General features: G+C 41.0%; 1 protein-coding gene across 1 annotated transcript in view; it reads left to right on the forward strand.

The window, feature by feature from the left end:
* Positions 1–24,302, forward strand: part of PDE11A (phosphodiesterase 11A) — an 830,139-nt gene that overhangs the window by 163,506 nt on the left and 642,331 nt on the right. The window contains exon 2 of the mRNA XM_082260061.1: positions 13,113–13,271. Coding sequence (XP_082116187.1) covers positions 13,113–13,271 — 159 coding nt within the window. The remainder of the gene's footprint in view (positions 1–13,112; positions 13,272–24,302) is intronic.

A 24,302-nucleotide genomic window follows, 5' to 3' on the forward strand; every position in this document is an offset into this window, starting at 1 on the left:
TAAAAATGGTAAGCCTGAGAAACACTGGGAGGTGATTGGGAGGTGACCCTTCCCGCTGCTTCTGAAAGCAATCCAGCAGCTGCTTAGCTGCTTAGACCACCTTTATTAGAAAGCCAGTCACCAGGTGAAAGAAAAATGCTGGGGTTGTGAGTGATAGCTTTAGCCAAAACCCTGGTAAACCACTTGTAACCCACAACGTATATATACGTATAAATACCTTTTTTTCCCAGGATAGCTAGAGAACTGACCACAGTGCGTTCCCCTGCTTGGTGTGGTCAGTTTTTAATAAGCAAGCAGAGGGGATTTCACACAAAGGAAGAACACAATACTTTCTCATACAAGTACATGGTACAGCAGGCACATATCAGGTATATGAAATGTTGGGGTAACAAACACTTTAACTTCTAGAAGTTAACATTAGCAATAACTTAGCTTCTCTGGGCATAAAGCTGAACAGCTGCATCAATGCGCGTGTGTCTCTACATTACCTTCCTCAAAGAGAAAAGTTGTGACATCAACTCATGGGTAGATCTATCGCAGCCCTTTGTTCTTGTTTTAAATACAGTGCCACCAGTTTTAAATGTCAACAGCCTTTGGCTTGTGTTGATGGCATCAGTTTTACATCAATTTGTGCGCTTTTGAAATCATTCAAGAATTCATTGACAGGTGCATTTGACCTGCAGTTGACCTCCTTTTGACTTGCAGTTTACCTGTTTCAATTGGATTTTGCATGTTTTGCATGCCTATAAACCTGTTTTGGAATGCAAAACCCACTTGTTGCAAACAACAGCCCATTGATACAGATCCTTGCATTGAGTGAGTAGTGCAGGACTTGAAGAAAATGTGTTAACATGTCTGCAACAGATTCAGCATTGTTATCCTTGTCACTTTAGAAAAGCTAACAGCCCTTTTACTCTGTGTGCACTGGAACCCACCATCACCTGCTCTACAGTAGTGGACATCTTTGTATGATATCCTAATTTTCCTTACAAGCTGACACATGGGAAACCCTTCAAAACAACAATCGACTGGGAAAGCTGCTTAGATTTCTCATTTTCTAACCCAAAAAATGAACTTTTGGAGAAACATTTTGCTACTTTTTGAAAAGAATAAACAGATTCCAGCTATACCAACACAAATACAAAAGTTTCTGTGCTAAGCAATGATTTTTTTAAAATACAAAAATATTGCTTTGCAATTCATATTTTTGAGCACTAGTGTATATGTTTCATTATAGTTATAAGTTACCTCACGTGTTACTACATTTCTTTCTAATATAACATTTTCTATATGCTATTATGTAGAATAAACATACTTAATTCTCAGATGTGGGTAATTCCCCCCAAAACTATCAGAACATGTGAAGTAACATTTTTCCATGGCCACCATACTTAAAAGAGAAGTATGGAGTTATGCTTTTTACCAGGATCATACTTACCTAGCTGGATGGAGCATTGGTCTGATAGTGCATCTGTCCCTCGGCGCCTCTAAGACTTAGAACCGAGTGGGCAGCTCAGGCTATCTGCGGCTTGCTGAGAGCCTGAGCTGAGTGCCGGTCCAGGCATATGGGCGGGTCCTGACTCCATTGTCGTGATCTTGCTCGAGCCTGGACCGGCTCCGTGATGTCAGCAGACAGCGGACTTCAGCCCGCTGTCTGCTGAAAACGGGTCACAGAAGTGCAGAATGAACTGCGCTCCTGTGATCCATAGGAGAAATACAGCCAAACAAGCTTTGGCTGTACTTCTACTTTAAAGTGGATGTAAACCCCAACTACATATTTCTTAGTATGGAATTTAAGAGATAGAGGCAGAGATATAATTGATGAGGAGCATTTCAGCCCCCAGCAGGTTGAAACAATTGTGTGTTTGTGTTGCTAAGGACTGGGCTGATGGGGGGGGGGGGGGGTCACTTCATTAAAAGTTTCTGGTGGTAAAAAAAAAAAAACAGTAGATAGCAGTGTTTGTCATGTCATGTGCACTAATGCTCGTAGTTTAGGCAACAGGCTTTGTGAGCTGACAGCTCTTATGTCTAGGGACAACATGCACCTTATTGCAATTAGAGAGTCATGGTTCAGTGATTCAAATGACTGGGAAATAACAACACCAGAGTATATACTTTTCAGGACCGACAGAGGAAGCGGGGATTTTGAGTTGCCATATATGTCAAAAATAGCATAACACTAACATTAATTTAAAAAAAACTAATGAAATACTCAAAACCCTCTGAGTCTGCCTTCCAACTAAAGAGGGAACTTCTCTTAGAATTGGTGTAGTATACAGACCCCCAGGACAGACTGAAGATTATGATAACTGATTGATGAGATAACTCAAATGGCAATGAAGTGAGAAGTTTTGATTATGGGTGACTTCAACATGCCTGACATTACCTGGAATTCCCAAACTGCAATTACAAGCAGGAGCAGGGATGTAATTAAAACACTGAATGGGGTTTCTCTAAACCGTTAGTAAAAAGCCCAACCCAAGGTCATCCTATTCTAGACTTATTACTGACAAATGGGTATCCACTGTCTGATGTTGAGGTGGGAGAAAATTTGGGTTCTAGTGATCACCAATGTCTTTGGTTTAATGTTACAACAAGAATGGAAAATTTTATATACAAAAACAAAAGTTTTAGATTTTAAAAGGACAGATTTTGCTGAAATTGGGTAGTTTCTAAAAAATGTATAGAAAGGTGGAGCAAAACAAAAGGAGTAAGTAATCAGGGCCACTATTAAAGTTCACCATCCTGGAGGCAACTAGATTATATGTAAGGCAAGTTGTAGAAATAAACAGAAAAAATCCCATTATGGTTCACTAAAGAGGTAAGTAGGATAGTAAAGGAAAAAAAGAGAAGAGTATACAAATAGACAAAAGGAGGCCAAACACATTATCAGTGCTGCCAAAGCAGAGAAAGAGGAAGAAATTGCTAAATTAATTAAGAAAGGAAATAAAACCTTTTTTCTAGGTACATCAGTTACATAGTTACATAGTAGATGAGGTTGAATAAAGACAATAGTCCATCCAGTTCAACCTGTGTAGGTGTGTGTGGCCGTAATCATCTCGCATACCCCTGAATGTTCTGATTCTTGAGATGTACCTCTAAGAGTCTTTTGAAAGCCACCATACTTCCCGCAGAAACCACCTCTTGTGGTAGAGAATTCCACAATCTTGTAGCCCTAACAGTAAAGAACCCCCCACGTTGCCTAAGGTTAAAGCGCTTCTCCTCTAATCGCATTGTATGCCCTCTAGTCCTCATGCAATCCTTCCGACTGAATAGCTTTTTTTCTATGCCGAGATCACCATTGAGATATTTATAAATTGCTATCATGTCCCCTCTCAGGTGTCTCTTCTCCAGGGAGAATAAATCAAGCGATTGCAGACGCTCTTCATAATTAATGTCCTCCAATCCCCTAATTAGTTTAGTTGCCCTTCTCTGGACTTTCTCCAGCTCCAACACATCCCTCCTGAGGACCGGCGACCAGAACTGGACAGAATACTCCAGATGTGGTCGGACCAGAGTTTTATAAAGTGGTAGGATTATAGTTTTATCTCTGGAATACATCCCTTTCTTTATGCATGCTAATATTCTGCCGGCTTTGGCAGCTGCCGCTTGGCATTGCATGCTATTGCTTAGTCTATCCTCTATCAGGACTCCCAGATCTTTCGCCATTTTTGATTCCTCCAAAGGTTCCCCCCTAAAGTGTATTGTGCTTTTATGCTTTTAGTCCCCAAGTTCAAAACCTTACACTTCTCCACATTAAACCTCATTTGCCATGTCGTTGCCCACTCCGTTATTTTGTCCAGGTCATTCTGTAGGATATCTGCTTCATGCTGTGCAGTTATTGCCCTGCCCAAAATGTGTCTTGTGCAAAAACTGATATAGAGCTACTGATCCCGTCCTCAATGCTGTTTATGAATAAATTGAACAAGGTTGGTCCCAGGACTAAGCCTTGGGGGACCCCACTTACCACCTCAGACCAGTCTGAGTATGCGCTGTTTATTACCACCCTTTGGACACCCCCTTTTAGCCAGTTCCGTATCCAAGAGCAGACCTTGCGGTCGATGCCTGCAGACCTTATTTTATTAATTAAGCCTTGTGGGGAACTGTATCAAACGCCTTAGCGACATCCACTGGTGTCCCCCTATCTAGCTCACAGCTCACCTCCTCGTAGAATGTTAAGAGTTTGGTTTGACAAGAACGCCCATCTGTAAACCCGTTACTGCTGATGATGTTGTTGTCTTTAGCAAACTCTACGATATAGTCCCTTATCATCCCTTCCAGAAGTTTACATACTATCGATGTCAGACTGACAGGCCTATAAGTTCCCGGGACATGCCTCTGCCCTTTTTTGAATATCGGTATCACGTTAGCTTTCCTCCAATCCCCTGGTACATTTCCTGTCGTAATACTGTCAGCAAAGATCAGGAACAGTGGTCTAGATATAGTCTTACTAAGTTCTTTGAGTACTCTTGGATGTACGCCATCGGGGCCTGGTGATTTATTTGTGTTAATTTTACCCAGCCTTTCCCTAATTTCACCCTCTGTTAGCCATAGCAGCACATCCTGTGTATTACTACTAACCATACAGTCATGGTCAGTGTACCCCTCCTTTTCCTGAGTAAAGACTGACGAGAAAAAGGCGTTCAGCGCGGTTGCCTTTTCAGTGTCCTCTGTAACCATCCTCCCATCATCATTAATTATGTGTGCAATATGCTCTGCCCTAGTTTCTTTGCTGTTGATATATTTAAAGAATTTCTTTGGGTTCTTTTTACTATCCTCTGCTATTTGTCTCACAAAGTTGATTTTAGCCATTTTGATTTCGTATTTACTTTTCTTATTTGCCTCCTTGTATTGCTTGAAAGCCGATACTGTGCCCTCTGATTTATATTTCTTGAAGGCTCATTTTTTTCCCTTAATAAGTTTTTTAACATTACGGTTTAGCCAGCCAGGTTTGGCTTTGTCTCTTCTAAATTTATTTCCCATAGCAATCCCATTTTTCCTCCGTGGTCAGTGTTCCTAAAGTTTGGTCACCGTTTACCCTTTCCATCATGGAGCACAATTTGGGAAAGTTTGCCCTTCTGAAGTTTAGGGTTCTTAAGTTCCCCACTTGCCTTGCCTTGTACCTGGTACCAACCATGTTTATCCCCCCCCCCCCTCCACATTTATACATTAGGGATGGAGGCATGTACCATTCTTGGGACAATGCCTCATGTAAAGTCCCAACTTTTTAATTATTTTGTTTTCTTTTTTGTTTTCTTTTTAAGTTCTTGTTATTCTGTTATTTACGCTAAATGTGATCTTCCTGTGATCGCTAGAGCCCAGGTTGTCCTGGACTCCTACCTCCGAGATTAGGTCTGGGTCATTAGTGATCTATTCCTTTTAGTGATAAAAGGAAAAATTACAATAGGATCACTAAAATGAAAACTGGGCGCAACACTTATGTTGAGGGAGACCTAAATGTAGCACACCACGATCTCGATGCGGTACCGCAGAACTGGCTGTTTCTTTCCCTCATTTAAGATGGCGTAGCGGTCCTCATCGATTTCCGGTGGCCCAGCCCCATCCTTCCTGGTTAAATAGATGGCGTCAGTACGCCGTTCGCACCTTTGAAAACGTCATCTGTGACGAAACGTCGTAAGGACACGGCGTACTGACGTCATCTTATCGCGACCTGGGAGTGTGGACGAGCGGAGACCGTCCGGCCGGCGGCTTACATATCTATGCTCCACACTTCCTCGTTATTGTAAGTGTTACTCTCTATTCCTTTAATAAATATAATACGGTTTTACACTATGGAAGTCATTTCTTTTATTCGGTGGTGATCTTCCTGGCCTTCTTGGAGCTATTTGGGAGGACTCCACTACAGGTCCCCTTGAGGTCCATCTTTATAGGCGATTTGATCATTCCCATCGGGTAAGAGGCAAATCTTACTGGTGAAGGCTGGCATCTCATCTTGCTTGACACATATGTTTTTATTGCATCTTGGCATAATTTTATAAATCTCTGTTGAATCAACGCGAGATTATTGGTTCCAGTCTGCTATCAAGGGGACGAGATTCATCTTAGAGAACCTGCCCTTTTATTTACCATTTCTGGTAAGCGTATTTCCATAGGGAGCCTATCTGAATTTTGTGATCCTATCATATATGGACTTTTATGGACTTTATTTTCCATCATTCAAGTTAGCGCGACTTATTATATAGATTCTGTTGGGGTGTGGTCACACTTGAAGTTGCTGCTGTTTTTTATTTCCATTAGCGCGGTTAATATTTTGTATATTCCACACCATTTAAACACTTACTTCTGCTCAGTCTTGTCAGAAATTAATTGCACTAACAATAACAAGTTGGGGAATCATATTGGGTCTTGTAATGACGGTTAATTTTTAGGATTTCTAGAGGTAGCAGAGGAATTTGCTCAGTTAAAACCTAATAACGCAGTGGGCCTTAATGGTATTCATCCAAGAGGACTCCAAGAAAAGAGGTAGAGTTGTTGGACCATTAATGGATCTTTTTAATTAATCTCTTCCCCATGACTGGCGGACAGTTAATTTTGTACCTGAAGCTGACAGTTACAGGCCAGTGCGTTTAACATCAGTTGTAGTCAAGTTAATGGAATCACTCCTAAAAAGAAGGATCATTGATCACTTAACAATACACAACTTGCTGAACCCAAAGCAGCATGGCTGAGGGCAGAATATGTCAGACTGATAGAATTGATAGAATTTGATAGAATTTTTTGACTACGTTACAAATGTTTTGGACCAGAGTGGTGCTGTGGACATAGCATTTCTTGATTTTAGTAAGGCATTTGATAGAGCTCCACATAATGATCTAATGCAACAGTTTTACAATCTAGGACTTAACCCTTGGGGGGTTCAGTGGATTTGCAGTTGGCTAAAGGATAGATACCAGAGTGTGGCTGTAAATGGGGTTCACTCAGAACAGAGACCAGTTACTAGTGGTGTACCACATGGCTCCGTACAAAGTCCTGTTCTATTTGATCTCTATGTAAGTGAAATAACTACAGGTTTGTTGGACAAGGTATGACTTTTTGCTGATGATACCAAGGCGTGTAATAGGGTTAATATCCCTGGAGGTGTCTGTAACATGGAACATGGATTGGCACTGGAAGCAGTGGAAACTGCAGTTCAATGCTTCTAAATGTAAAATAATGCACTTAGGGAAAAATAATTCATTGAGAGGGTACAACATTGGTGGTACAATGTTTGGCCAGCACTACAGAGGAAAAATATTTGGGGGTATTGCAGAGTGTAAATCTATTATGTGGGGACATTCACTTACTAAGATGGCCATGGGTCCCAAAAACAGAAGCGGCGGTGTGGCGTCAGCATGTAGCTCCTCCCAACGCATTTCATGCAGATCTTTATTTTGTGGATCGGAGCACCTGTCACAGCCTTTTGAATGTCTCTGGTCCATGGGCGTGTCCACAGGCCAAAGATTGGGAGGCAGAGTTGTGGCATGTTGTGACTCTCCTCCCACCTGTGCACACAGTAGATAGCGTGGCTTAGCATCAATCAAAGGTGAGGGGGCGTGGCGACACATTTTTTTTTTGCTGGTGTCTGGATTTTTATTCATTAGCACAGCATTTGATCAGATATAAGCCTTTTTACAATGCTTGTACAGAGGAAAAAGTACGAGGAACCAGTAAGTTCATGTGCATGCTGTTAAGAAAAGAAAGCAGAGAGGCTTTGGTTGGCTTTCGGCTATGATAACCTGGAAGCGATGACCTGACATCACTTTCAGTTTACCCGGATGTCAACTGTGTCATTTTAAAAAAAACTAAATTTTTCGAAAACATGATCTTGGTGTTTTTAAATGCTTTTATGGGAAGAGGAGGGATTTGGGGTCCTAAAGATCTCTCCATAAAGAGTACATGTCACATGCCTTTTGCTGTCATAAGGGTGTTTACATTTTTTGTGAGAGCAAAAAAATTGATAAAAATTTTTTTTTTTAAAGCAACAGTGTAAAATAATGAATAAATGATATATTAATTAAAACATTAGAGGTAATATGTACAAATATAATTCCGTACCTTCTTTGTATTTGTGTAACAAACTTTATAACTTTTTATGCTCATGTTGGGTATGTTGGTTGCTGTATAAATTTGTCTTATGCATCTTTGTTAATAAAAAGAATTTAAAAATTTAACTTTTTTTAAAGCACCCATATATTCTCTAGGGCCTCTGCTTTTAAAAATATATGTTTGGGGGTTCTAAGTAATTTTCTAACAAAAAATACTGATTGTTACATGTAAACAAAAAGTGCCAGAAAAAGTATGGTCTGAAATTGGTTAAAAGAAATCAGTTTTACTAAATGTACTGATTCATGCCAGCCCCTCCCTTCAGTTACCTTACTTCCCCTCTTCACTTTTCCCTTGTGTTATTTTTTCTCTCTCTATAAAATAGTGTTATTGTAACATTTGAAATATGAATACTGTTCTCTCTTTAAATTGCTATTTACCTTATATGACTTTTGCTTATTTTTTAACAATATAAAACTTTACATGTTACTTTATACCAGACTAATAGCCAAGTTATTGCAATTCATTTGAAAAAAATATTCTTTATCAATCCTAGGCAATCTTACAAGTCTGCCATTGTACTGTGTTGAAATTATCTTGTGTATTTTTTTCCTTGAACATAAACTGTAAAAATGATTAGTTTGAATGTGGTTAAACACCACTGTAATATACCTTCAAAAAAGGAATGTTAAACAATGAACATTTAACATCAATGTTGATGTAGACTGTTACTGCCTTCTTTTCAAGCTTCACAAGACATAATAATTATTGTGATATACATTATTTTTTTAAATACTACTGCATTGGTTATAAATAACTAATTTCACTTATGTAGGAGAAAGAGAGCCAGTTATTCTGCATACCTATTGTACCCATTCAGACCTATTCGAAAATTTTACTAATTGCAAAAATGAAATCTGAAAATGTGTATAAAGCCAATATTTTTTTAATGTATTGCATGGAGTCAAAGGGTTAGGATCCTAGGTGGGGTTTTGATCCTGGTCCTGTGAAAATGATCAGAGATGTAGTCCAAAATTTCTGAGTTGTCACAGGAACAGGAGGTGAAGGGAAATCTTTCACTGGGAAAACCTGTTCAGGTGATCATTCTTTAAGAGGGTGTATCCCCTTGCTTTAAAGCTGTATGTCTCTAGGACTTTAGAAGGTAAATCTCCCCAATGGGACACAGACAAAAGCGAAAAAAATAAAAAAGAGCGGGGTCTTAATCATTGCCTACTGTATCCAAAATCAAAAGAGAATGGGTTCTATATACACTTTAAAGTGATACAAAACACACGCTGTTTTACATTATCCCTTTTCTTTCTGTGTATGCGGATGATGGCACTGTAAATATATTTTATTTAAAAAAGACCCTTTTTACTAATTGATATACAGCTGTCACATGACCTAGCTCTTTCACAACCTGTCTGTAGCGAAACAGTAGTAGGAGAAGCTTCTAGTCCTCTGCTACTGGTCACATGTTAAAAAAAAACAGCTTTGGGAGTAAAAGTAAATAATTAATACCAATAAACTTTTAAATTGTCATACAAATATATATTTGAAATCAAATCTTTATTATTTTTGGCAATACCATGGTGTGGGTGGATTTCTGCCAGTCACAGGCTGTGTCACCTCCCTCCAGCCTGTGTCTTAGAATAAGAGGGAGATGAAGCCTCCATCAATCTACATGTAATATCCCACCCCCATTGTGTTTAGCTGGTTAGTGGGCATGGAGGAGGAGGAGGGAGGGAGTGGGCTGTCATTTACCTTTGTGTGTATACACCCACATGTGCCACTCTTTAGTCACATGGGCTGCTCAGATGTGATGGGGAGGAAATGCCCAGCACAGAAACTCACTGAAAACTGAGCATGTGCAAAGCTGCCAACACTGCTCTGCAAAATTCCTAGCTGAATTGGGGATATAGACAGAAGGGGGAAATAGAGAACAGCTGAATCAACCAGATTTTTTGCACAATACAGAAAGCAATTCCCATAGTGACTGAGTGAATTTGATACAGCATTTATTAATAGTTTTTAATGATGTGGGTTTAATGACACTTTAAGATAACTATTTGGCCCTCAGTTTATAAGCGTAATCCAAACTTTCCTCAGTCTCTTTACACGTTTTCGCTACTTTGCATTCCTGCAGCCTTGTTGACATTTAGTGGGAAATTTACTAAAACTGGTGCACATAGAATCTGGTGCAGCTATGCCTAGTAACCAGTCAGCATCCAACTTCAGCTTGTTCAATCAATCTTTGACAATAAAACCTGGAAACTGATTGCACAGCTGCACCAGATTATGTGTGTACCAGTATTAGTAAACCCCCCCTTAGTATTTAAGGCATTAACAGTTGTTGCATTAAGGTAGCCTATTATTTTTAAAAGGATTGCCACTACACTATAGGACAGAAGAAAAATAGTCCCTCCACCATTTTTGGAATGCAACACACTACAACGCATGTCGTGTTTTGCAAAATGTTGCAATCTACTCTACTTGTGTGTATAGGGGTGCCATTGCTAATGACACTAATTCACAGGGGAAAAAGTGCATCACATATTACTTTGTGTTACTACAATTTGTTGGTGTACAGCCAGCTTAAAGAAAACCTGCACTAAGAAACATTGCTGACCTTTACATTTGGAAATACTGGATCCAAGGGTGGCATGCTGATCCAGTGACATTAGTAACATCTAAGTCACTGACTTGGAACAAGCATGCAAGTTTTGACTTTATTCTGACTTTCATCGTGTGCAAGCTTTTTCCAAGTCTGTAAACTAGAAAGTATTGTATTTAGAGACATCTAAGCAAATTTTTAGAAGTTCAGCAAGGGCAACCTATACACTGCTCAAAAAAAAAAAATTAAAGGAAAACTTTGAAAACATCAGATCTCAATGGGGAAAAATCGCATGCTGGATATCTATACTGATATGGGCTAGGTAATGTGTTGTGTAGGAATCAAAGGATGCCACATCGTTTGATGGAAATGAAAATGATCAACCTACAGGGGGGCTGAATTCAAAGACACCCCGAAAATCAAAGTGAAAAAATGATGCAGCAGGCTAGTCCAGACAATGTTGGGGCATGCTCCTGATGAGACGATGGATGGTGTTCTGGGTTATTTCCTCCCAAATCTGGACCAGGGCATTTAGGATTTAGGTCAGGCGAGCTTGGGGACCATTCAATGGTATCAATTCCTTCATCCTCCAGAAACTGGCTGCATACTCTTGCCACATGAGGCTGGGCATTGTTGTGCACCAGGACCCACTGCACCAGCGAACGGTCTGACAATGGGTGCAAGGATTTCATCCTGATACCTAATGGCAGTCAGGGTGCCATTGTCTAGCCTGTAGAGGTCTGTGCATCCCTCTGTGGATATGCCTCCCCAGACCATCACTGGCCCGCCACCAAACTGGTCATGCTAAACGAAGTAACCGGCAGCATAACATTCTCCACGACTTCTCCAGACCCTTTCACATCAGTCACATGTGCTCAGGGTGAATCTGCTCTGATCTGTGAAAAGCACAGGGCCCAGTGATCGAGCTCCACAGTGACAGGCAGTGAGCACAGGGCCCACTAGAGGACGTCGGGCCCTCAAGCCACCCTCATAAAGTCTGTTTCTGATTGTTTGGTCAGAGACATTCACAACAGTGGCCGGCTAGAGGTAATTTTGTAGGGCTCTGGCAGTGCTCATCCTGTTTCTTCTTGCACAAAGGAGCAGATAACCGTCCTGATGATGGGTGAAGGGCCTTTTACGGCCCTGTCTAGCTCTCCTAGAGTTACTGCCTGTCTCATGGAATCTCCTTCATGCTCTTGAGACTGTGGTGGGAGACACAGCAAACCTTCTGGTAATGGTACGTATTGATGGGCCATCCTGGAGGAGTTGGACTGCCTGTGCAAACTCTATAGGGCCCAGGTATCACCTCATGCTACCAGTAGTGAAACTGACCTTAGCCAAATGCAAAACTAGTGAAAAACAGTCAGAAAAGATGAGCAGGGGAAAAAAAAGTCAGTGGCCTTCTCCTGTATAACCTGTTTTGGAAGTGGTTTCATTGTTGCCCATCTAATACACCAGTTGTTAATTTCATTAACACCAAAGCAGCTGAAACTGATTAACAACCCCCACTGCTACTTAACTGACCAGATCAATATCCCAGGAGTTTAATTGGCCTGATGCCATACTCTGATTAAAAAGCATTCCTTTAATTTTTATGAGCAGTGTATTTTTCTTGGTACTGTCCATTTTTCAGATCTGGATATAGTCTGTTATAGTTATGTTTTATATTTAGTATATGGTTATGAGGTAAATCTGTATTGCATGATGGGTCAAAGGTTTTATCCTTTTTTTGGGAGTGCTAGAATCTATTTCAGGTATTGATTAATATCGGTGTCCCAAATGGGGAATTTTTTCCTCACTTTTTGCCTCTGAGACACAATGAAGGGAAGGTAAATTTTCTTAAAATTCAGGACCTTTGAAAGATGTCGCCCATTGGGATATTTTCTCTATGCTCCTGTATATTGTGCAATTCCACCCGCTTTCTGTCCTAGCCGCAAAAGTGAAACGGATAGAAATTGTGAGTGAATATCCTTAACAGGAACAAATGATAAAAATAATTTTAAATTAAAAATGTAATTCTTAACTTTCTACCCAAAACTAGAAAAGATATTCTGGCTGGAATTCCTCCTTAATTCTCTCAATAAAAAGTACAATGTCTGAATTAGGTTTAGAACTTGTGTAGATGGGTGTTTGTATCTGATGTAGCCTTTTACATTTAAATGCAACACTACCTAAATGTATATTTTTGAATGCAAAACTCACATTTGGTGAAAAGAAACTGAGTTTGACCCGCTTTGACTGGAATCCAAACATTATTATCAGGTTCTGCTACATCAAAAAAAAAAAAAAAACACAAAGCATATCATACACAGCCTCTGAACTGTCATTTACAGTACTCCACTGAAGTTGATGGGAATAATTAAACAGTGTCTGTGTACATTAGACCATAGTTGTTTGAAACAGAGAAACCTGCTTAAAATGATGTTGTGTTCATTAATATTTTTGTCTTTTGTAGGACAGACGATTCAGTGATGAAATCGACAAGCTTACTGGATATAAGACAAAATCTTTGCTGTGTATGCCAATACGCAGTAGTGACGGGGAGATCATCGGTGTTGCCCAGGCAATTAACAAAACCCCAGGAGGAGCCCCATTCACCGAGGATGATGAAAAAGTAGGATACATTTAAGCAGTTTTTATTTTTTTCAAAGCTATCTTGGCAGTTATGTCTATTTTATAGTATGACTGAATGTTGATATGCATTGGTTTATGGAATAATTTTATTAGTGATTAATGCTATTTTATCCACATTGCTAAGTTTAAGGTGAGAAACTTATTAATAACGAAGAGATCTAAAAAACTGGCGTATGCACAGACATAAAATACCACTTGCCAAGCTTGTATGGGGGAGCATGTGACACACTCCAATTCCATGTGATAGTGCTGGTAATTAGTTGCACAACAGCACTGTCAATAAATGATGAAGGAGAGACTACCCAGCCCTGTGTAAGCTCCAACTAAATCTATTTGAAATTTACCCCTGCTCAACTGGCCGGATTTCAATCTGTCTATTGCCAGCTTAAAAAAACATGCTTCTGTCCCTTTAAGACTTCAGATATAGCACATTGCTTTTGTGGTGTCAATTGTCCCTTTCTAAGTTGTACAATACCTGGTTGATCTGGCCTGTTCCCCTGTGTGTACTGGGTATCAGGAAAATATCCCTCCGGACATTATCCCCCAGGCAATATCCCCCGGGACAATATCCCCCCCGAAAACTTCCCCCTGGACATAATCCCCCCGGGACAACATCCCCCCGGATAATATCCCCCGGGACAACATCCCCCGGGCAATATCCCCCAGGACAATATCCCCCCGGAAAACATCCCCTGGACGTAGGGTTAGAGAGTTGGGGTTAGATATTGTCTAGGGGGATATTTTCCAGGGAGGATATTGTCCGGGGGATGTTGTCCGGGGGGAAATTGTCCGGGGGGATATTGTCGTAGAATCGTGTACTGACCACACTTATCATGACTGCCCTGATATTGGCCCTGATAATAAGGTCAGAGTATGTGCCCCCGTCATCCAATTTTTTCCTCAGCGTCTCTGCCTCTCCCCCTCCCTGTCATTTCTGTATTGTGTGAATGAACTGTTAAGCTGATCTCCTCCCCACCCCTCCCCTCTCCTCCTGCCCTGGTTGAGTATCATGCTGCAGCTGTTCCTCCCACTTGGTAAAGTGTTAAGTAACGACTAATATATGCTTTTAACCTCTCTGTTTTAGGAACATTTTAAGTACAGTGTATGTATGTTTTTAAAATGATAAAGTTAAATACTTTCTTTGCCCTGGGCTGCCGTGTGGTCAAATGTCCTCTTCTGCTAGCTTGCATGCATCAATAAGGAATCTCAGCCCCTCCCACTGCATTCTTTAGATCAAGAAGGAGAGCAGAGGGAGGACATGTGACCACACAGTAGAACTGGACAAAGAAGGTATTTAGCTTTAGAATTAAAAACACACACACACACACACACTATACCTATTATGTGTCATGCTTACCCCTAACACAGGTGTTCGGACACTATAATTACCTTCTCTGTTCTTCACCTAAAACAACCCCCTTTCCGTTAAGGCAAGCAGGCCTACCAGGACTTAGTTGCCCCCAGGACTTAAATACTATAGTGCCTGGCTACCATGTCAGGGCATGCGCAGACTGAGCAAAGCAAACAGGTACTTACGGTTGGCAAACTGGCAGAATGATTCAGTGACAGTCCAAGTACAAGGCAGGCGAGTTTGAGAATAGTCGGGGCAATTCCATATTCAAAAGGCAGGCAGAGTTCAGAGAATAGTCGATATCCAATCTGGGGCCATAAATAGGAGAAACCATACAGCAGGACAGACAGACAGAGAGCTTGCACAGATTACACAAGCTATATCACAAGCATGAGACTGCAAGCTTGACTGGCTTTAATCAGGTTTGATCTCCACCCAGAGACTGGCCACAATTAATCACCTTGCATGTGGACAGACAGACAAGGGGAATGTCACAGCCAAAACTAGGATGCTGGAATGAGGAGCAGGAGTGCTAGATGCTGCTGACAATATGTTTCTAAAACAGAGAGGATAAAAGAATATAATAGATGTGACTTTACAACCATTTTATGCCCACCTAATGGATATTTTCTGGTTGTGGATATCATCATGGCCTTAACTGGAGCCTCTGCTGTTCGGTGTAGTTATGGGGAATGAGTGGACTGTTTATTGAACCTGAGTTTGCAGCAAAAGTACTGATTCAGGGCTCATTCACATGGATGCAAAGAATTCACAGAGGTTCCATGCCGACCCATGCAGGCAGTCTATTCAAATCAATGACAGGCCACCAGCTGCACAGTCCTGCATGGATCTCCATGTACATCCTAGAGTTTACATTAGTGCAGGTCGGATGTCCAATTCAAGACGCAGACTTAACAAGTTGACATCACCACCAGGCCTCTTCACCTCGTCCTATCAGAGAACACTTTGCATTCATTGCAGAAATGCAAAGGGTTCTCTAAAGGGCACATGTGCCAAGTGAGCAACCCACTGTGTTCATTGGCAGCAGGGTAGTCACTCGTCACAGGACCTAGAAGCTAGCAGCAATCACTGTGTAGCTGTGCCTAATATAGTCATTTATAGCTTTCACTGGGGTTGGCCAGGTATGGTACAAACATACTTACATTGGTCCAACTTGGACCATTGTAATTATTCAAAAATGTCCATGCCTAGACTTCATCTTTAAAAATAATCAAAAACACCTTTTTTTTTTCCTTTCCCATTAACTCCAATTAATTTAGGTAAAATGGCAAGCGTTGCCTATATATCTTGGTTGTTGTTTTTCATTTTGCAAGTATGTACTTTGCTTCAACATAGAAATAAACATATAGGCCAACACACTCTACAGTACTGCACTGGCTGGGATTTAGTATCAATGAGGTCATGGTGAAGGGATAGAGCAGAAATCTTGGAACGGTATTTTCCTGCAGGATACCCCAGCTGTTATGACATTCCTGGCATGATTGAATCTGCTTGCATCCTCCTAAACAGGACTTACTTTGATTATAATGAGTTATATTTAATTTCGAATTGTGTATTAATTAAACATTGATATATTAAATGCTTATAGCATATTAAATAAGAGTTTAATTGTATATGATTTTTGTATTGTAAAACAGATGCATATGATTCTAATTTGGAGATAGATGAATTAAATTAGGTACCGTATTTTCCGGCGTATAAGACGACTGGGCGTATAAGACGACCCCCCTAATGTTCAAGTTCAAACATAGGTTTTGAGCTATACTCGCCGTATAAGACTACCCCTCTTCCGAAGCAAGGCAACACCATTGAAAAACATCAGATTTCTCATAGATCTCCAAGGTACCCCAAGTACTGTAATACATGTAATCTCTCATAATATCTACAAGGTACCCTAAGTATAAGTATTACCAGTAGATGTAATCTCAAGACACTGGCTGTGCGGGAATCTTTTACCGGAATACCGAATGTACCGTAGCTTCTGCTACATACAGTATACCACGCTGAGCCAATCACAGTGAGTGATGTATTCTATTATTGAATGCAAAGCCTGCTCGGATTGGCAGAGTCAGAGAGGTGGGCCAATGTTACTCCGCTCAGCGCGGTACACTGTTTGTAGCCGAAGCTATATACGGTATACCGGTACAGGATTCCCACACAGCCAGCATCTTGAGATTACATCTACTGGTAATACTTATACTTAGGGTAGCTTGGAGATATTATGAGAGATTACATGTATTACAGTACTTGGTGTACCTTGGAGATATTATACTCAGCGTATAAGACGACCCCCCATTTTTGGGGGATTTTTTTGAGGTTCAAAAGTAGTCTTATACGCCAGAAAATACAGTAGGTTAAAAACAGTTAATTATGATATTATATTAGTGCCATGTTGTCATATTAGTTAGGTTACTTTCACACTGATCTGCTGCAAAAACGCAGTGATTTTTAAAGTGACTCAAAAACCGCACCAAAAATGCATCACGAGTGCCACGTTTTTGCTGCGTTTGTGCTGCATTTTCCATTGCTTTCAATAGGAAAAAGTGTTTTTGGTGCAATTATTTTAACTTACCAAACATGCTCCAAAAATGCTGCAAGCAGGATTTTTTCACCGCAACAGAAGCATACCGCCCCAGTGTGAACATGTTAATTGATTTTAAAGGTAATTATTTCTCCTGAGCTTTTCAGGGCGCTTTTTTGTATTTCAAAAGTGCTTGAAAAACTCCAAAAACAGCCTTAAAGCTGAGTTATGAATAGTTGTTCCTGACTACCACTCTGTGCTTTTAGACATGTGAAAAAAAGCACAGCTATATTTATTGGGAAGCACTTACAGCACTTAAATTGCATTTTTTTAAATATTTTTGGCACACTGCATCTTTAATCCCATGTAACAATGTGTTGTTCAAAGATTAGAAAACAATTCATTAGCCCGGAAATGTTGTATTTTCCCAGGTGTATTATTTTGACAATTTACAGTGATTCGTAGTCTATTCTCCTTTCATTCCATGGTCTGTCCGAATACGCTTCAATAAATAAAGTCTTGGCACGTGTTGTTTTAGTCTTCCTGTGTTGCTTTTTTTTTTTTACAAAAAATTGAAACGAAGGGGCCATTACCGAAAAACATTAACAGATATTGATTCACATTTGGCATACACAAAATTCTGCACAGTCTGAAGCATTATGCTCTGGGGAATTGGTTTGTATTGGTTAGTTTCATGTTCGAGAAAATATCCAGCATTGTAAGGGAAAGACACATGACTGAGTGATTAGGGAGATAGTCCTCAGGGGCTTTCCCTATGTAACTTATTAGTCTGTTGTCAGGTTGTGTAGGCCATGTCATCTTTTTATATATTGTGGAGTAAAGTATTGATCTCGGAATGACCTGATGTGCTGTATGCTTTAATTTCCAGTTTTTCTGTTCCTTTTTCAGGCATATCAGGTGCAAACAGATACACACACAAACAACAAAACTAGAGTTTCGTAATATTAAGGCCCTGTTCACACCTGAGCGTATTTCAGCTTGTAAAATGCTCATCTCTGAAGTCACAAAATCCTATTAATTTCAATGGCCCCTTTTCACATCTGAGCGTTTTGTCATCTGAAGCAAAACACATGAAGCTCCAAAAAGTACATGAGCTTATTTTTTGGCAGATTACAAGCGTTTTTGTTAGGTGTCAATGCCTGCCTACAAACACCTGCAAAAAACACCTGAAAAAAGCCCCAAAAAACACCTGAAAAAAGCCTGAAAAAACGCCTGAAAAAACACCTGAAAAAAGCCCAAAAAACACCTGAAAACGAAACCCTCAGGTGTGAATGGAGCTTAATTTCCTAGTTTCCTAACATTACGGCCAAAAGTATTAGGCCCCTTTCACACAGACCGACCGTTCAGATCCGCCTGATTGTTTTTTTGGCGGATCTGAACGGTCCCCCCATGCATCCCTATGGGGCATCGGATGTCAGCGGAGACATGTCCGCTGACATACGATCTGATCCGTAAAATCTGGACGGATGGAAATCCTATTTTCCATCCGTCCAGCGGATCAGATTGGATGAGAACGGACCGACGGTCCGTTCCCATCCAATTTCCCCCATAGGGATGCATGGGGAACTGACAGCTGTGTTCCCGCACACAGTGCGGAGACACAGCTGTCATCCTCCTGCTCAGCGGGGGATCGGCGGATCAATGCCCCGCTGAGAAAAACTGAGTCCGTCCAACGGACTACAGTGTGTGAAAGAGCCCTTAGGGCTCCTGCCTTTACACACACATGAACTTTAATGGCATCCCAGTCTTAGTCCGTAGGGCTCAATATTGACTTGGCCCACCCTTTGCAGCTATAACAGCTTAACTCTTCTGGGAAGGCTGTCCACAAGGTTTAGGAGTGTCTATGGGAATGTTTGACCATTCTTCCAGAAGCGCATTTATGAGGTCAGGCACTGGTGTTGGAGAAAAGGCCTGGCTCAGTCTCTGCTCTAATTTATCCCAAAGGCGTTCTTGGGTTGAGGTCAGGACACTGGTCCAAATCATTTGGTGGAAGGGGGATTATGGTGTTAGGTTGTTTCTCAGGGGTTGGGCTTGGCCCCTTAGTTCCAGTGAGGGGAACTCTTAAGGCGTCAGCATACAAAGACATTTTTGACTATTTCATGCTCCCAACTTTGTGGGAACAGTTTGGGGATGGCCCCTTCCTGTTTCAATATGACTGTGCACCAGTGCACAAACAAGGTCCATAAAGACATTGTGGGGTGGAGGAACTTGACTGGCCTGCACTGAGTCCTGACCTCAACCCAATAGAACACCTTTGAGATAAATTAGAGCAGAGACTATGAGCCAGGCCTTCTCATCCACATCAGTGCCTGACCTCAGAAATGCGCTTCTGGAAGAATGGTCAAACATTCCCATAGACACACTCCTAAACCTTGTGGAAAACCTTCCCAGAAGAGTTGAAGCTGTTATAGCTGCAAAGGGTGGGCCAACTCAATAGTGAACCCTACGGACAAAGACTGGGATGCCATTAAAGTTAATGTGCGTGTAAAGGCAGGCGTCCCAATACTTTTGAGTGTAATGTTCGAAAACTATAAAATTAGGGTGTAATGTTAGGAAACTCTAGTTTTGTTGTTTGTGTGTGTATCTGTTTGTACCTGATATGCCTGGAAATTGCACAGAAAAACTGGCCATTAAAGCATACAGCACATCAGAACATTCCAAGATCAATACTTTACTCCACAATATGTAAAAAGATGACATGGCCTACACAGCCTGACAACAGACTAATAAGTTACATAGGGAAAGCCCCTGAGGACTATCTCCATAATCACTCAGTCATGTGTCTTTCAATATTGAACACTACGGATTAAGACTGGGATGCCATTAAAATTCATGAGTATGTAAAGGCAGGCAAGCAGGCACCCCAATACTTTTGGTCATATAGAGTATGTCAAATTGTGTGCCCATATAGAGGTTTAGATTTGTGGAAAGCAATATGCATCATGTCGTATGGTGACATACTGCAACTTTTTAGGGGGAGGCAGGCTGCTTTTAGTTTCATTATGTGAATGTACCTGTTATTATCCTGGTAAATTGAGATCAGGCATAAAGTGCAGGCACCTAGAAACATGCCCTAGGGCAAATGTTGCCAACCTCCTGCAGAATTTTTTACTGACAAAACAGAAAAATTACTGGAGGAACACATTTTTTACTGACAACCTGAAAAATTACATACCTCCTAATAAAAATGAAGACAATTTCTATTTAAAACACACTATGGAAAAACTGACAATACCCATATCGAGTAATTTGTCTGGCTTACACTTAAAAAGTCAACACAGCATGACAAATTATCAGCCCCTGATATTTACCGACCGTTGTAAAAATAACAGATTTTTACAAACTGTCTTTAAATTTACTGACGGTTGACAACCCTGCCTGAGGCTTCTGAAACCCATGGTATTTTTAATTAGCTGTCAATGTCACCTTTTTTCCATCATTTTCATATCTCGGAATCACTTGGAGAGGAAGAAAGAAGTATCACATCGTGTTGAAAACAGAATATTTAAATTCTCTATAATAAAAGGCATGCTTTAGGGCGGGGCCTTCAAACTATGGCCCTCCATTTGTTCAGAAACTACAATTCCCATCATACCTAGTCAGGTCTGTGAATGTCAGAGTTTTACCATGCCTCATTGGATGTGTAGTTCTGCAACAGCTGGAGGGCCGTAGTTTGAAGATCCCTGTTTTAGGGCTTCCAAATGCCCCTCCATCAGTTTTTATGAGTTAATGGAGGAAAATAGCCTAAAGCGTAACCCCTCTGGGTGATCTCTGTACATTACAAGGATTTTACCAAACTTTGTTGCAGATTCCTACCTTTTGTTATTCTGAAGAAATCACTGTTTGTTCCTCTCTGCCTCTGTGGGGGTCTAATGGGAGTGGTTTCATTAATATCAATCAGCTGTGGCAGCTGCAGGGCTCTAATGAGGAAAGCTGCTGGGCCTGCATCCCTTTAGATTAAAAATGACATTTTTGTTGCAGGGGATGCCAGAAATCTGACTTGTATCTTAGTGCAGACCTCTGAGAAAATTGGTGAGCCAATCACACAAGCAGGAAATTAGGTTTCTGGGGGGTGGTCAGTACAGATAGAAGACCTCCAGGTAGCCATATTGAATTGCATTTTCAGAAAATTACAGTGGCTGCAGACTGAAAAGGAAAGGTAATTTTTAATAACATTTAGTGACAATCTGACTTGTGTCACGATTGTATACATTATATTGTTTTTTTCTATATTTGCTATTTTTTCCCCCACAATATTGGAGTTACCCTTTAACAGGACTTGTTGTAAATAGAAGCATCTCTGTGGAATTGGAGTTACCCTTTAACAGGACTTGTTGTAAGTAGAAGCAACTCAATGGAAACAATGTTCTATAAGGATAGAACGCTATTTGTTGGCACTTCTTTTATATGTTTCATGGAAGCTTCAAGCTGCACAGCATGTCAATGCGCAAACTGGGCTTACTAGTGGCGGTAGTGGTGTAGCATGCCTGCGTGCAGTGAGTGCCAATACGGATAATAATATTCTGCACAGGAAATCCATGTGACAGGGTAGACAGTGAGGACAAAAGAAAAGCAACTGGGGTAAAGAAACACAGCATTGCCACCCTGTAACAGGAATTGTCAGAACAAGAACATTTGTAGCAGGATAACCAGTTTGACAGGTGGAGACTCTGTCACGGAGAAAGTGGTAATTTAAAGGACACAGAGTGTGCACATTGGCTCTGTGCAAGACTACAGCGCATAGATGTGCAGTGGAGAAGACTGCTGTTGGTCTCACAGGAAAATTTGAGAGCAATTCCTTTCTGCTGTCAGTCAAATCCTGTGAAGAGGGAGCGGAGGGTGTGGCCAAGCTGTGCTGTATGTGTCTATGGATGCACACAGCCCAGTTTGGGAGCGTGCCCGCATCGGTGCCACATCAGCACATGACTTGCTAAGAGGGCATCCACAGGAAAGGAGGAGCAGACAGCATCGGCGGGGGGACGCTAGAAGTGGAGGTAAGGGACCACTCTGTGCATTACCTTTGCACAGAGCAGGTAAGTGCATTACCTTTGCACAGAGCAGGTAAGAATTACATCTTTTTTATTTTGATTTAAAAAAAATTTCCTTTGCCATCACTTCAAAGATGTCCAAAAGCATGTACTTAATGCCTGTTCCCACTTTTCCCCTTTTTTTTAATTCCTTCATTGACAGGTGTACATGAATGTACTTCGCTTATATCAGTGGTCTCTAAACTGTGGCCCCAGGGCCAGATGCGGCTCTTTGCTGAACTTCTTTTTTGTGCCTTTGGGACACTATTGCTCCCACTGATTTGAGGCACAAATCCTTCCACTGACACCACCAAGGGGACACTATTCCTCCCACTAAAAAAAGAAAAAAATATATAAGTTGGAGAACCAACTGAACACATGGGTGGACTTTACGGGCACATCATAAGACAGACTAAGACACAACTATATATAAGAAGTAAACATTTATTGAGTTCACGGTTAAAATTGTTCATAAAGGTGATGAACCTCGACCAAAGGTTACCTTTGAGCAGACGTATTCTCTATCCACGCATTGTTTGATATGTATTGTCATGTTTCATGACCAATCTTGAGTCATGTTTACTTTTATATACAAGTAGGATGACTTGGACCCCCCCTTGACTGAGGTATAGCCGATATTGCGGCTGCTGTACCTGAACCCTGCACCCCATTTACCTAATATTAATGACACCACAACTTCTTGGGTTAGAAAGGCCATAGCAGCCATTTATTAAAAACAACTCCAATTTTGTTACAAAATAAATTGTTTAATTTAACTGAACAGTAATGACCCAAATTCCGTAACATGACTAACCTAATCTTGTCAACGACTAGGATCTTGGAAGGCAAGTTATTCACCAACTGGCTGTATCTCCCAATATAATAGCCTCCAAGGCCCTCAGCCTTACTGCATCGGCTCGCAGACTATTACTATTAAGATACCCTTGATACAGCCAAATGACTCTTAGCCATTACCATCTTAAAGTGTTACCAAGCTAGGTACAACCATACCTGAGATGGGCCCCACCCTTCCAATTTACACCTTGTAAAACCATTACACCCTTCCAAGACCCTAAGACCCCTGCCCCCCTGCTATGACAAAAACACACCAGCCCACCATCCCAGACCACACAACCATCCCCCCAGCACCTTCGTCCAACACCTGCCCCCGGCCCCCCACTACCCAAGCTTGCCAAGAACACCAAACTACCATAAAAAACCCCGTACCCCGGAGGGAGGTAAAGTTATTTCTCTGCCGTCCTGCTCCGAAATGACTCCCAGGACCCCCCAGCACCACCCTTTCTCCCCCAAGGGTGCCGCCCTGCCCCACCCTACCCTTCTCCAATCAAAACTGACCCTGAGTCCCATACACAATTTTGTTTATTAACCCCTAAGCCTTACGCTTACTGTTCCATACAACTCCAGGTCTTTTCTTTCTGCTTGGTCGAGGTTCATCACCTTTTATGAACAATTTTAACCGTGAACCTAATAAATGTTTACCTTTTATATATAGTTGTGTCTTAGTCTGCCTTATGATATGCCCGTAAAGTCCACCCATGTGTTCAGTTGGTTCTCCAACTGATATTTTTTTGTCTGTTTTCCTGGATCATGGCATGCTCCTGGTAGCTCGTTTTGGTATTCCTCCCACTAATGCCAATGGTGTGGCACTATTACTCCCACTGATACCAGATGGGGCACTGTTCCTCCTCCTACTGACTACAGTCTCTAACTTTTTTTACTTCCACTGATCATAAAAACCTGAGATATTGTTTACTTCCACTGCTGCTGGGACATTTTCTACCCCTACTGGGTACATTCCACTCCCCAAACTATGAACTGGCCCTTTGTTTATAAAGTTTGTAGACCCCTGTCTTATATGAAATTATGCAAGCATAATAATTTCTAGTAGATTAAATTGATTATAAATTTACTTATTTTATGCAAAGTGCTGGTAACTGTGCAAACAGCATGGTAAACTTACCCATAGACTTCAGATGATTTTTGCTCATTTTAGCCAAAGCTACATTGTTTCAGCCAAGCACCATTTTTTTCCTTAAAATAAGCTAACTC

The sequence above is a fragment of the Pelophylax lessonae genome, assembly GCF_965119305.1.
Source record: "Pelophylax lessonae genome assembly, chromosome: 6".
NCBI classification, from domain to species: Eukaryota; Metazoa; Chordata; class Amphibia; order Anura; family Ranidae; genus Pelophylax; species Pelophylax lessonae.